We start from the raw sequence: 14,432 nt of genomic DNA on the forward strand, positions 1-14,432 counted from the left end.
GCAGACAAATGTAAAAAAGTTATTCCAGATGGCAGCCTAAACCCACTCTCTGCAGTTATCTCCAGATATACCCTACTACTCAAGTCACCAATCAGTGGAGAAAAGGTCAAAACCAACAACTGAAACATAATTCAAGATCTAAATATCTACAAGCCACAAATAACATAATTTTTACAAAGAGTTAATTTCAACGATTATTAGTAAAAAAATTCCTAGCAACTTTTAGACTTACAGGGAATGGCTCCAGCCCCTCCTGAATGACAAAGCCTTCAATGACATGGGTCAGGATCTGGGGTTTAACAATAGCCTGTGGAGGTTTATTTTCTAGGCTGGGAATGCTATTGGGCATGGATGTGCTGTTGCTCCTTGTCGTTGCTGCTGGAAGTAAAAGAGGTGGTGGTGGAATAGAGGCATGGGAAGGATCAGATGGAGATTTAATTACTGAGGCACTGACTGATGATGTCACTGAAGGCAGTCCCCCATGTTCTGCAAAAGATAACAAAACATGTTTTATCACTTATGTCCAACCATTGGCTCAGAATCTGGAAGTAAGAGGTGATAAATCCCCAAGACCCATCTCTGCACCCATCAACCCCTAGCACAGGCTCTTCCTTAGGCTTTACAGATTCCACTTTTAAAACAAGATGGTTTATCACAACAGACTATTCCACAAACGCACCCTCCTCACGCAAACATTTTCCTTTCTCAGAACCTGCTAACTACAAACATAGTTGACCATCAATTACTGACACAAATCACAAAACCAAAAGCTACCTTAGTTTGGCATTTGTCCTCACCTGACAAAGGATCCTCTGAATGAAGAGCCTCTCCATTGCCCAAGGTTATGGCTGGTGGGGACAAGGTGGGTGGTGTAGGTGTCCTTGCCATGTGGACACAATCTGAGTCCTCAGGCATCTCCTCTTCACACACATTCTCCACTTGGTAAATCTGCATCCAACAAACTATTGCTTTAGAGAGATTTCCATTCTATCTTAACACCTTAAAAGAGTTGCATAAATACAGATTTAAAAATAAATACCAGTTCAAATATGTTAATCTTTTAATAAAATACTAGTTCCCAAAATGCATACCAAACAATGAACTGAGGACATCACAGATCTATAGCAGTAAAATTAAAGTATTTTGTTACAAACAACAACACATAAAGAAGCACAGCTCTCCAATCAAACAGAGAACTTGACTTATTCAATCTTATGTATATAGTTTACTGTTATTTTTATTTACACATACATTTGCTGCCTTTTAAATACATCTGAAAAATGCAAGTTTAATGACAAGTCTGCAATTTGTTCTATCTTACACAGCAGTGTAATCAAGCTGAGTATTTCAGAAGAGTACACCAAGACTATCAAGCATTAGTGGTTATAAGAGACTTTAAGGTCTTTCCCTCAAAAGTATTGAAATAAATTTTACATAAATTCCTGACAGTCAGTTTAGCTGATTAAAATGTAAAACATCACCCTGTCAAAAGTAAACCTGGCTCCTACTCTTTTGCCCAATTTCTTCATGAAATATTAGAATTGAGATTATTGCCTTCTTAAAATAAATTGAAAATGAACAGCACACCTCCTTCTTTAACCTGTTGATAACCTCAAAAAAGCTTAAAAGAGCTGCTGATTCTTTTGCTCAACTTAATCTCATTAGCATTTTACCACTAAACCCCAGCAATGCCATCTTAAATGTCAGCCTTATTTGCATATCATTTTATTTTCCTGATTTTAATCCAGTAATTGAAGGCAAAACCTTCAATTACAAACTGCAGACATCCGAGACAAACATTGAACCAAATTAAATGATGGTGGATGGGAATTGCCAAAACAGCATCCAAATTCCCCTATTCTTTTATGAAGAGGATATTTTTAATGTTGGTACAAAAGAAATTATCCAGAAACCTATCATCTTAATAACTTGATATGCACCTTCCACCTAGTATATAGATTGTTCTGTTAACCAAAATCCATTTGTATTGAGGTAAAAGTTTACAGGCCTCATGTCACATTTACCAAAATTCTTTATGTAAGCATTGTCACATATTTACTTACTTTTTTAAAAATTTCAAATACATTGTAATTTCTTTAAGAAACAAGATTTTAGCTATTAAATTTACACTGTCACGATTCCTGGTTGATATTCTTGACTGATGATCCATTACAAAAGGCCAACAAATAAACCCCAAACCAAAACATGAAACAGAAGAAAAATGTCTACTGTTTTCTTAAAACTCATGTCTGTAATCAATAGGTTTCCTGTCCTCTGTCTAGCACCTAATTTAGGTCCCTTTGAAGTCAATGGGCCAGACTCACAGCTCTGGAGAAGCCCAGGGAAAGAAGAAAGGACACAATGTTATCACTCACCACTGGAGTTTCAATCGGAACTGACGGCTGCACCTGCAGATTCACCGCGACGGTCTGGGGCGGTGGAAGAGTTTGAAATGGCAGCTGGACCAAAGCCTCTGCAGCAGGAAGTTCTTCCTCAGAAACCAAAGTGTTTTGAACCAAAACCTGGCCCTGGGACAGAATTTCAGGCTGCACTTGCAAAGACTGCACAGACTGCAGGGGCAGCGGTTGGATCTGGGTTGAGGAGGCCGAGAGCTGAGGCGGAGCTGCCAGAGGGATGGGAGCGGATTGCAGGGCCGGGTAGGGCTGGTGCGGCGCGGAGGACACGAGCTGCTGGCCCGGGGACACCAGGCCGGGCGGCTCCACGGCCCCGATGTGCACGGCGGACGAGGGCGGCAGCGGCAGGTGCGGCGGGAGGCCGAGCGGCTGCGACGGGCGCACGGGGGTGGCGGCGGCCGCCTGCGGAGCGCCCGGCTCGGGCTGCAGCGCCGCCGGCACCAGCGAGCTGGCCTGCGACTGGATAAGGGCCTGAGGGTGGATAATGATGGTGGGGGACTGACTCGGGGAGTGCGAGGGCGGAGGGGACACCACCACGGACTGCTGAGCTGACTGCGATGGGGTGGGGGAGAGCGTGAGCGGCGGGGGATGGATGTGCAGAGGGGAGCAGTGGGACGGGGCGCTGCCCGGGGCCGGGGGCAGAGCGTGGCTGGGCAGGGGCAGACAGTGCTGGGACGGAGGCGGCTCCTGGCCCGGGGGAGTCTGGAGTGCGATCGGCTGGACTTGCTGCTGCTGCTGCAGGATCAGCTGGTGGTGGGAAATCTTTGGAGGTGGCGAATGAAGTGGGATCGGCTGATGTTTTACTAGAGAATGAGGTTGCAATGGAGAATATGAAGCTGCGAGGGAAGGGGGAAAAAGCGATGATTAGTATTTATTTCTTCAAGCTCCAAAAATATTATAAAATACCTCAAAATTCTCACTTCAAAGATCAGCGTAATTTTTTTAACACTTCCAATATTTGTTTAAATATATCTTCTTAGACAGGACACAGAACACAAGAACAATTTATTAGGGGAATATATCAATTTCCAAAGCAAAATGCAGCAATGAATAAATTAATGTGGCCATGTTTTTTACATCTACATACTTTCTATAAAGAAGTATCTAAATCTTATCTTTTTGCTGCAAGGCCTAAGATTACTGCTGACCCAGCCTTATTTAAGAATTTCACACAACTTTAAATGGATTTAACCTTTGCTTTGAAACAGACTGGAAGAGAAATGATAAGCACAACAGGATTTGCTGATAACTGTTAGGTTAAACTTTACATACTAGTATGTTAAGAGACTAAATAAAATTCCAAGAGTTTAGTATAAATTTAAACCATTGAAAGCATTTGCCTGAACTTGAACACAACAAGTGAGGGGCACAAACCTAAAAGCAGTGCAGCTTCCAGAGAAATCTCTTCACCTTGAAGTGAGCCAGTGACTCACTAGTCATTTCTTACAGCACACACACATATTTTCCTCCACAAACAAACCTCTTCTTGCTTTGTCTTGTCCACTTGAGAAACAACTCATTTATGTAGGTTTTTTGATTTGTTCTGCTACTAAGGATAGTTTTTTTCTTACCAACCTGAGTTCTGAGAACATTAGGGTTCAACACCTCCAGAATGTCTGCCTCCAAGTTCCACTCTTTCTCTAAAAGCTGTCATTAAGCCAAGGTACATTCCACAGGATTCAGACCAATCGTCAAGACTACCATCACTTCTTCAAAATAAGAAAGCTAAGATGCAAATCTGCTTCAATGCAGTGTAAGAACCTCTCTAACCAAGTGCGGGTTATTTTGATTTATCTCAGTACAAAATACTAAAATTCTGAGCATTGTTACCTATGAGTTTATAAAAGCACTTGATGTAAGAACATTCTCATGACACAGACAACACATAAAAGAAACAAACCATCAATAAAATGGATTTAGATGGAAACAAGAGGCTTGAGGTGGCTCCAGCCCACATTTTGCTGCCCAGAGTTAGGATGGCATGAACGTACAGAGACACAATGAACGTACAGAGAGAGACCAGGAACGAGAATCACGTTTGTGCTGTGACTCAATGTATTGCGGTTTCTATATTGTGATTTAAGAACGTTCCTGCCTCTGCTGAATCAAAATCCCATGCGACATCCAATACCGCAACATCCAATACCAACAAATAAGTGAATTTACTAATAAGATTTGAACTCTATTCACATGAAATATATCTGATAACACAGCCAGAGAGCACTGAACTCTGACAGAAGTGTGATACACAAATCAGTTTGCTATAGTGATCCCACCTGGTGTGATTAGGTGGTGGATGCTGGATGTCCGTGTGACCGGCGTGCTCCGAGACTCGGGCACGGGGCTCTCGCCTTTCCTATTGCTGTCTGAGGGCTCAGCCTGGCTGCCCTTGGAGCTGCTGGCAGCTTTACTGGGGCACAGGGACTGGCTTTGACTGCTGCTCTTTGGTGGGCCATTCTGGGAACTTGACAACACACCCAGCTTCTGACTGCGCAACGTCAAGTTCTGAACCTGCGAAATGAGCAGAACATGAAATGACCCAAAATCTATGAATAGCTATGATGAATATCAGGCAAAAACAGCAAAAAAAATTACTTTTTAATGCTTCTCATCCCATGTGATCACAAGAAACTAAAAATCTGCATATCAAAGTATCTTTAAAGCCATAAAATTTAGAGAAAGATAGGGATCTTTATTACTTCAGTGATAAATACAGAAGTCTTTTTTCCCTTATTGAATTTTTAAAAGAAATGGAAATTGTTAATTAATTTGAATTAAAACTTTCATTTTTCTCTTTTATTGTGCCTTCAAAGTAAGCAACACAAGGCATCTTAAGCAAAGGCAATTTTATTTTTAGACACTGCAGAAGTGCAGTGGTCTGTGAGTGAGACAGACCAACATAAATCAGAGCTTTGAGTTGTCAGTGGGACCAGTCTTCTCTGTTATCTGTGTGCTAACAAAACTGAGACCTTTGTTTCTGTATTAACCTCCAAATTAACCTTTATTAACCTCCCTTCTGATCATGACACCTCCAATGTCACATGAGACAAAAGATTTGCTTTCTGAAAAGTCAATCAGTCACGGATCATTTTCACTGAAGTCTGTTATACTACACCCAGATTCTGTACATAACGATCCCAGATCTCCAATCCTACATGCTGAGCTAAAATATCATTTTCAAGGATAATGCCTACCCTTGCAGCACTAATTTACATCATCTTTTACATGAAAAAGAGGACTAATTATTATCACTGTTCCCTATTTTGATTACGTAATCCTTTCCTCACTCAACAGTTAGGTGTGATGAACAGCCAGTTTACATTTCACGTCTCACTGCTCTCTGTGTCACCACAGGGCACATTCAAACCCAAGACAACAGTGCTTGCTTTGTCATTGGCATGCAGGAGGCATTTGCTGCCATCCTGCCCAGTGAGGGCAGATCCTTCAGCACCTTCACAGGTGACTCAGCTGCAGTTTGGCAGAGCCACTCCAGCAGCCCATCTGCTCTCTGCTCTGGAGTGAAAGTAAAGCAAGAAAAACTAAAGCACAACATTCCCTTACTTTTCAGTTCTGTCCCACTCGATGGAGCAGACCTTTAGTAAGTTTACACAAGCTCACCTGAGTAGCTGCAGACTGACAGGAAGATGAGGAGGACGAGGAGACAACAGGAATGTCAGACTGGACAGCAGCCACAGTGGTCGCAGGTGTAAAAATAAGCTGTTAAGCAAAAAAAAAAAAAATACACAGTAACAGACTGAAATTTTTAAAATCTGTGAAAGAAATGCAGTATCTTAAAGAGATACATAACTTACACATACTGATGTACAGCTTATAAGATTTACTTTTTACTTATAGATTAATTTTAAGAACTATTTATCATGGTAATTTTAGTAAAGAAAGAAAATAATAGAGAATGGAAACAAAAAAAAATAAAAGAGAATAATGTAAACCAAATATAATAATTGTTCTGCATATTAATAATTTGTTCTGCATATTGAGAAAAATCTTTGAAGTAAATAAACACCTATGAACTTTCATACAAGCACTCAAGAGGACTTCCATTATTACAAATTAGTGAAAAGAAAAAAAATACAACAAAAGAGCAGCCCGATATCTACCACACTTAAGAAAGAGAGCTTAGATCTTCCAACAGAGAGAGACCAAAGCCAAACTTTGCAAGGACTGCAATCAAAACTTACCATCTGAGCTCGTAGATACATTTGAGCCTGGCTTGCACTCAGGGTGGGAGAGGTGCTGCCCAGCAACATCGTCTGTTGGGTGATGCTGCTGCTGGTGGTGTTGGAGGTCTGAGAACGGCTTATTATCTGTGCAGGTGTGGGAGAGGTGGAGAGGTTAATCTAAGGAAACAAAAATATTGCTTCTGTCATGGAAATTCCATCACCCTAGGGTCTAAAGCCAGAAAGCCCTTGACAAAAATGGCAGGGGCAGTTGGAATCTCTGAACTGTGAAGATATCAAAAATATATTGAGCCAATCGTCAGAAAATTGGATTCTGGCAAGATTGTACGTTTTTATTCTTAAACTGCAAGCAAGCACTTCGCAGTAAATAAAAATAAGCAGGTAAGAGTATAAACAATAATATGAAGTCTGAAAAATATGCCTCATAGAAACACACATTTACTGAACATGTAGAATGAGATTTCAATATTTTAAGAAAAACACCTGAACTTCAATATTGAAGATCTTTAGATGTTTATATTAACTGCCTGGACTGGTGTCTTCTATTATGCACCCTGATCAAGACACTTCTTTGTGCTACCACTTAGGGACTTTCAATCCTCATTTCACATATGCACACTGAAAAATGACTGAAGACTAAAACCTTCTCCAATTTCACATTAAATGCTCCTCAAGAACCACTCTTTAGCATCTTTTTTTAAAATAGAAGTTGTTGTGTCTTTGCTTTTTCTTTTTTTCTCTAACCAGTCTAACAGAGTTAAGTGCCCAGCTCTTTTTCATCACTTACTTAAAAGATTTCCTTGAAAAACCCCAGCCCAATTATTTTGTTAGTTTAACATCAGACATCTTAATAGACTTCCCCTCAGAAATTTAATGAATAAATGGTTTTACTTCTAACAACTGTAAGCCAAGCCAAGCTATGAGAGCTTAAAAAAATACACAGTTCAATCACTGAAGCTATGCACTGGAGTCATGAACAGCTTGAGGGTGTGATTAATAAGCAGGATGTCTGTAGGACTAACAAATCCTACTTCAGACAACTGTAAAACTGTACAGAAGAGACTGTGCATGTCTGACAATGACACTTAAAGAAATACAGCATGAACTGAACACAGAGCAGCTCACAAGTGAAACCTGAGTATATGTCTAGAATATGGAAAGTGAAACTGCAAAAAAGATGAATGACTAAGGATGATAATCAATAAAAGAATGAATGCTATAAACATTTAATCAGTTTCATAAATATATGTAAGCATTGACTTGGATTATTTAGATTTAGTGCTATTTAGTCCATGATACAGAGTTATGATTTTCACGTACGGTAGTGCCCCGAATAAAGAAACTAACCTAGATTATCCAGTGAGAAATCATGTAAGAGATGAGAGCTCAGGGAGTGATTTCTGCAGGAGTTTGAACAGTCACTGGTGCTTGTGGAGTGAGCAGCTGCCCCTCAGAGCACCAAGAGGGGTCTGGGACTGGGGAAGCCAACACTGGCCACCAACAATCACACAGAGCACCCAGCACTTACTACAGAGTCACCATACAACTGCTCACTGCGTCTGCAGCATTAATTTTAACAACACAAACTGAAATGCTATGAATACTTTCTGTTTTTCCCTAGAGCCATCAGACAACCAAGCAGGGTTGGGAAAGGAGGGAGGGCTTGGTGCGGTTACGTACCGAGGTCTGCGACATGCTCGACTGCTGAGTGACACTCCCAGTGGGGGAAGTGCATTGCCTCCCACCTGACAGGCTTGCCTAAATAGCAAGAATATGTGTCAAATAGTGAAATCAGAAAGTGCTTAAGTGATGTTCATTTTATTGCATAAACCATCAGAAACAGCCCTCTCTGCCTTTACCTTTCTCTGGGTTAACAGAAAGATGCTTTGCTCAGTGGAAATAGTTTTCAGCCAAGTGCACTCTGCACTGTGGAATGCCACCTGCAAGGTGCTGAATTCCTTCAAGTCCTACCAAATTTCAGGCATGTAATTCTTTCAGATCAAGACTTGAAGAAAAATGATCAGAGGTAAAGTCTGCCAAACTGCTAATGATGAAGCCAAGTGATCACCTCACTACCTAAGATGCTCAGAACTTAAGATATCATAAAAAATTGTCATTATTAAAACTCACGTCATTATTTTATTGTGATTAGAATCTTCTAAAAATAAAGCAAACTTTATAAATGCTGTAAAGAATAGCCTCGTATTCTGGAATGGTAACTTATGTATGCACATCTAGTGTCTATCACAGACTGCTATTCCAGCCCTTCAGATGAGTAACAAGGGACAGTGATTTAGGTTTCTGTAGGAACAGAATCAAAACTTTTTCAGCCTTTCCCAACCTGATTTTCTTTGCTCTGTCTCAGTAATTGTAAATTCACATAGAAATCCATCGCAACAAAAAAAAAGACAAATCAACATATTACCACAATCCAATGAAAAAGGTATAGAAGAAAAAGCCAGGAGCAAAAGTGAGTCAGCCCAGTTCTGACATCAAACAGCCATATCCCTGAGGTCTTTAACTCCATTTAGCATTTCTCTGTGTAAAATCATTAACAACCACCTCCCTCTGCAAGATCATATTCTCAATCCAAGGCCAACTGAGGTCATAGGAAACCTTGCCACTGCTTTAATTCAAAATGGGTCTCCTCCAGTGATCACTGATGTTGAAAACTGTGTTTCAGAAATGAAATGTCATTTACCTCCTACATTTTCACACTCAGGGTTAAAACTTAATTTTGCCATTCCTTATAATGCAGCCAGATGTGAGGCAAAACTCACTAAGATGCCAGATGTTCACTGGTTTTTATTTCACTAAGATACCATTCATTGCTTCCCCCACCAACTTTTAGAGAAAATCATGGGATGAAGACTCAAGTCTATTTTTAATATTTATTTTATTACTGCTTGATGATTTTCATGATGCATTATAATGTATGCAATAAAGCATGGAATGGTTGCCTACTGGAGCATCTATACCACTGGACAAAATCCTCCAAACAGTTTGGAGGACGATACAATTTAAAATAACAAGATCATTAAAATATAAAAGTGAATTCTCAGGAGGCATTAAGCTCAGGCACTTAAGCTGTTATTAAGTTTGACAATGACTGTAGCCCTATTCTAGACAATACACAATTCTTTTTCAGCAATCTTCACTCTCACCTGTGGAACAGTTGCCAGACTCTGAAATTGGGTACTGCTTAAGTGCTGCTGCTGCAGAGCAGCAGTCTGCAGCATTAGATGCTGCTGTTGGGCTGCATACATCTGCTGGAGGTACTGAGCAGCTGAGCTAGGAGGACGATGCAAGGCCTGCTGAATAACCTGTGATGAATCAGTAGGTAATTAATTACAATTACAAAGCACACACCATGCTGACATGATGTTGAAGTTTACCCTTATAAGGAAATAAAACCAAATTAAGTTTTTTTTCACACCAATTATGTAACGCTGAACTTGTTCCCTCACTGCTCTTGACCAAGCCACAGAGTATTGTCAACATCAATAAATTCGCGTTCTCAAGGACAGCCTGACAATACAGCGTCATCCCCAACACATCATCCCAGCCTCTCAGCTGCCTGTCAACACATCCTACATCATGTTCTGCTTTTTGAGAGGTCAGACCAGTGTGTGAGAAACCGAATTATGAAGCACAACAGAATGGACTGTACAGAGTTCAAGGAGACCTAATTTCAAGAACAGTAAGAGGGGGCTGGATCCCAAGCTCACACCCACACAAATACCTTGGATCCCTCTAGTCAATATCAGTCAAACAAACAGCTTTATTTTGCAAAGGTTGATGTTAATAACCTGTACCCTCAGCAAACGGTGAACAAATCAAACTTTCTATCACAGCATTTCCCCCTTCCTTATCTGGGAGACAGGCCTACCCTGAACTGTCCTTCAGAGGTCTGAGACCCTCCAGTAAACATCTCCTGAAAACCAGCAATCCAGCTATTGAGAAAGACAACAGCAATTAAGAATGCAGAGTTAATCCTGTGTAAAGCACTGCACGATGGCTGTGTTGGGAGCTGTGTAGAGCACAGGGGGGAAGCCCCAGAGCCCAGTACCTGGACAGCATGTCTGTCGGAGCCGCTGTAGACGGAGATCTGGGGCAGCGGCGTGCGGGACGTGGAGGTGGTGGTGACGGTCGTTGTGGAGGCTGAACACGTCGTCGTGTTGGGTTCATTCTCCATAGCTGAGCAGCCTTCCTCCAGCCTGCCAGGAGGGACACACAACTGGTTCACAAGCAAGGCCACAACACGCCGATTTTAATGCAAAAAAATACGTTTTGCTGAGACAGAAAAATGGAGAATTTTCAAAAGGTGAGTTTCATAGACTCATGGAATGGTTTGGGTTGGAGGGAACCTAAAGACCATCTCGTCCCACCCCCTGCCATGGCAGGGCCACCTTTCAATACACCAGTTTGCTTCAAGCTCCATTCAACCTGGCCTGGAGCAGAGATGGGGCAGCCACGACCTCTATGGGCAACCTGCGCCAGAGCCTCACCAACCCTACGGTAAAGAATTTCTTAGTTTGTAGCATTTGCTATTACTTGATGCAATCTCTTGAGAGATGTAGTTGTATTCTTCTAAGAACCTTTACAAGTAGCAATAAAGAACTAATTTAGGAATACATCCAAGATTCCCAGCCAGCTACACAGGACCAGCAGCACCTCCCTCACCCCCAAGCCCAGGACTGAAATGCTGTCAGACCCTGGACACTGAGCAAAACAAAAATCACCAGTGAAATGCTCAGTCTGAGGAGAGAGGGAAAAGATACAGGAAAACATCCTTGTAACAGTAATACCTCACACAACACAGCAAGAAGCAAGGAAGAAACTACCTCTTTAAGCACCTTAAATGACCCTCCCTAGTCTTACGGACTTCCCTCTGTTGCAGAGCACAAAATGTCATCTTCACAACCGAAATCAATCACAAACCTCAATATATGTTTATGGGGGTGTTTACTGCAGTTTCTTTTCCAGTCTTTGTATTATGATTAACAGGAAATCACATAGTAGCTGTTTATTGCTTTCCAAAGGATGCCAGAAAAAGGGAGGGTTGAGAAGACGTGTGTCGTTCATAAAGAGGGGCTCAGAGAAATGATCAGAGAGCTGCAATGTACTAGAAAAAAAAAAAAGCAGCTTTGCCAAGTCCTTAACAAACCGCCCATTGGATGCTGCATCAAACGGGAATGTATAATCAGGAGTTTCAACTCACACAGCAGGAAGCAGAACAGGACACTGCCAGGCTGCCACCCTCACCTCCCAAAACACAACTGCTCTGCAGAGGGCTGCACATGATGCTGCAGCTCCTACAACAACTAAATTGTAACACCTACATGTCACCTAAAGACCTGCCTGGGAACTTGCATGGACTTTGGCATCAAAGAAAATTCGTGGCCACCAAGGATGCTTTAAAAGCAGAGATCCCGGCTTTTAGAACTGAAGAAAAAATATGATCTGTTGTTAAAAATGCAGGTCTGTTGTGCATTACTGATGCCACTTCAGGGCACACATGCATTCCCACTCTAATTGCAATAAACCCAGCATCACATCTAAAACCACTTTACATTAATTTCACATAATGAAAAGTATCTTGAAAAAAAAATAAACCCTGTCTCCTCCAGTGGACATTAAAAGCACCTCAAAATATTTACACCTACAACTTGTCTAGCTAGTTTTTGCAGAGTTATGCAACCAGTTAAATTAGCTTAAAACATTAGATGTGTCATTTCTTTCATTCTCAGCCACGTTTTTGGTGTGTTATAAGCAAGATGTGCAATATATCCCACTCAGTGACTATTCCATCACAAGTTTACTCCATGAGAGATGTTAATCCTTTCGCTCAAATTTATTTCAAAAATAATATTGTCATTGCTCAGTTTGTTCTCACAAAGGATGTGCAATGAAAAAAGCATCTACAGTAAGGAGTTCCTAAATTTTTCTCAGCATCTCCCTCTCTCCTCTGACACCTCACCACGTGCAGGCATCAGATGCTAACTTGCAAGAAAATTAATTTTGTTTAATGATGAAGACCTTGTAAAGATGCTCCCTGAGCAACTTTAACTCAAAACAATCTCCGTAAGGCAAAGTAAGTTTTAGAAAACACACTGACTTGAAACAACCACTACGCATTTAAGTCAGCCCAAAATACAAACCAGAACAAAAAAAACTATATTGGAAATATTTATTTATTTAAGCAGTAACAGTACAAGACACCACATAACTCCAAGTTACATTGTGCATAAGGTAAATATTCCAAAGTTTTGTTTCTTTGTGTCTTTCTTGGTCAGAGCAACCATCTGAACTAAAAAAGTACCTGCTATTCTATCCCAATTAACAAACTACCCTCACAGTGGACACACGAATACCATTACTCCCGTTTTGGAAAGTTTTGGTAAATGCCATGGCAATAACAAACCCTGCTGACAACCCACATCCACAACCACAATCATCCACAACCACACGCTTTATTCTTTTTTTTTTTTTCTTCAATTCACAACCTCTCCCTGCAACTCCAAAGGGACAAATAACCCAAAAAAAACCCAAACTAAATAAAATTTTCCTCCAAGCCTAACCCCAACAGGCATTCCAGTATTTGACAGAAGGCTCCGAAATAATAAAATAAAAATAATAATAACGAAGGCATGCTCTGTGGGAACACACCCCCCGAGCATGCGGAGCTCCTGCCCCGCGCTGAGGGGCCCCGGTGTCCCCTCACCGGCCGCCCCCCGCCCAGGCCGGGCTGACCCACCCTCAGCCCCCGCCACCGCCCCCTCAGGAGCGGCCAAGGCGGGCGGGCGGGAGGGGCCGGGCTGGGCCGGCTCAGGCGCCGGGGCGCGGTCAGAGCGCGGGTTCCCCGCCCCCGCGGATCCGGCCGGGGCCCCGCGGCTGCCGCTGCCCGCGCTACCCGCTCCCCGCCGGGACACTCGCCTGGGACGCGCCGCTCAAGGCGCCGCCGCCGCCGCCGCCATTTTCTCGCCTCCCTCGCGGGGGAGGGGCCGCGCGCGCGCGGGGCGCGGCCGGAGCCGCGCACGTGACGGGGCCCCGCCGCCATGTTGGCGGAGCCCGTGAGGGGCCGCGGTTGAGGGAGACTCGCGGCGGGGCCGGGGAATTGAAATGTGCGTTGTTTTCAGCCCAAATAACCCATCGACTTCTATGTGTAACAAAACAGGGAGACTCTGTCAAGTGTCTCCTGCGTTTAGCAGCTCAGACATTGTCAGTATTCATCCTAATCACGGCGAGAGAATCTCAGCTTTCCTTTCTGAGGCTCCGCTCGCTTCCTTCCACCCTTCCCGCCAGTCGCCAGCTCAAACCACTGTGTGAATATGAGTCAAAGTAAATATCTCTGGTCTCTTGCGTCCCGCCTCATTATTTTAGCACTTGATACATACGCGCCTACAAATCTATAAGTACAGGAATCCTGCATTTGGATTACTATGGGAGGTGTCTTCAGGCTACATCCTCGGGGACTACCACGCCTGAGAGAGTTCCTGCAGTGTCTGGACAGGGCATTCAGGCTCTGGGAGATGTTCTGTGGAGGGCTAAAAGCTGGATTTGATGATCCTGATGTTTCTTAGGCAATCACCACAGGAGCCAGGCCGGGGGAGCCCCGTGGAAGGGTCAGGGGTTTGGGGGACACACTGGAGGATTCCAGAATGGACTTGTGGAATTCCTTTTGGGATGAAGTCCAGACTGCACAGAGAGGTGGTGGAGATGCTCAAGGAACAACTGGACATGACATTCAGTGCTCTGTTCTGGTTGAGAACGTGGGGACTGATCAAAAGTTGGGACTCGATGGTCTTGGAGGACTTTT

General features: G+C 42.7%; 1 protein-coding gene across 4 annotated transcripts in view; it reads right to left on the bottom strand.

The window, feature by feature from the left end:
- The window catches only part of PHC3 (polyhomeotic homolog 3), a 28,899-nt gene extending 15,291 nt beyond the window's left edge, over positions 1–13,608 (bottom strand). For 3 of the 4 annotated variants that reach the window (XM_083868364.1, XM_083868367.1, XM_083868366.1), the window contains exons 1-10: positions 13,550–13,608; positions 10,683–10,830; positions 9,778–9,936; positions 8,294–8,371; positions 6,614–6,772; positions 6,033–6,131; positions 4,691–4,925; positions 2,376–3,250; positions 798–948; positions 233–486 (exon numbers count right to left, since the gene is read on the bottom strand). In XM_083868364.1, the coding sequence (XP_083724490.1) occupies positions 233–486; positions 798–948; positions 2,376–3,250; positions 4,691–4,925; positions 6,033–6,131; positions 6,614–6,772; positions 8,294–8,371; positions 9,778–9,936; positions 10,683–10,808 (2,136 nt within the window). In that variant the 5' untranslated portion in view covers positions 10,809–10,830; positions 13,550–13,608. The remainder of the gene's footprint in view (positions 1–232; positions 487–797; positions 949–2,375; positions 3,251–4,690; positions 4,926–6,032; positions 6,132–6,613; positions 6,773–8,293; positions 8,372–9,777; positions 9,937–10,682; positions 10,831–13,549) is intronic. The other variant, XM_083868365.1, reaches the window with a different exon arrangement.
- Between the last annotated feature and the right edge of the window lie 824 nt (positions 13,609–14,432).

Source organism: Zosterops lateralis (genome assembly GCF_965231275.1).
Source record: "Zosterops lateralis genome assembly, chromosome: 10".
Classification (NCBI taxonomy): domain Eukaryota; kingdom Metazoa; phylum Chordata; class Aves; order Passeriformes; family Zosteropidae; genus Zosterops; species Zosterops lateralis.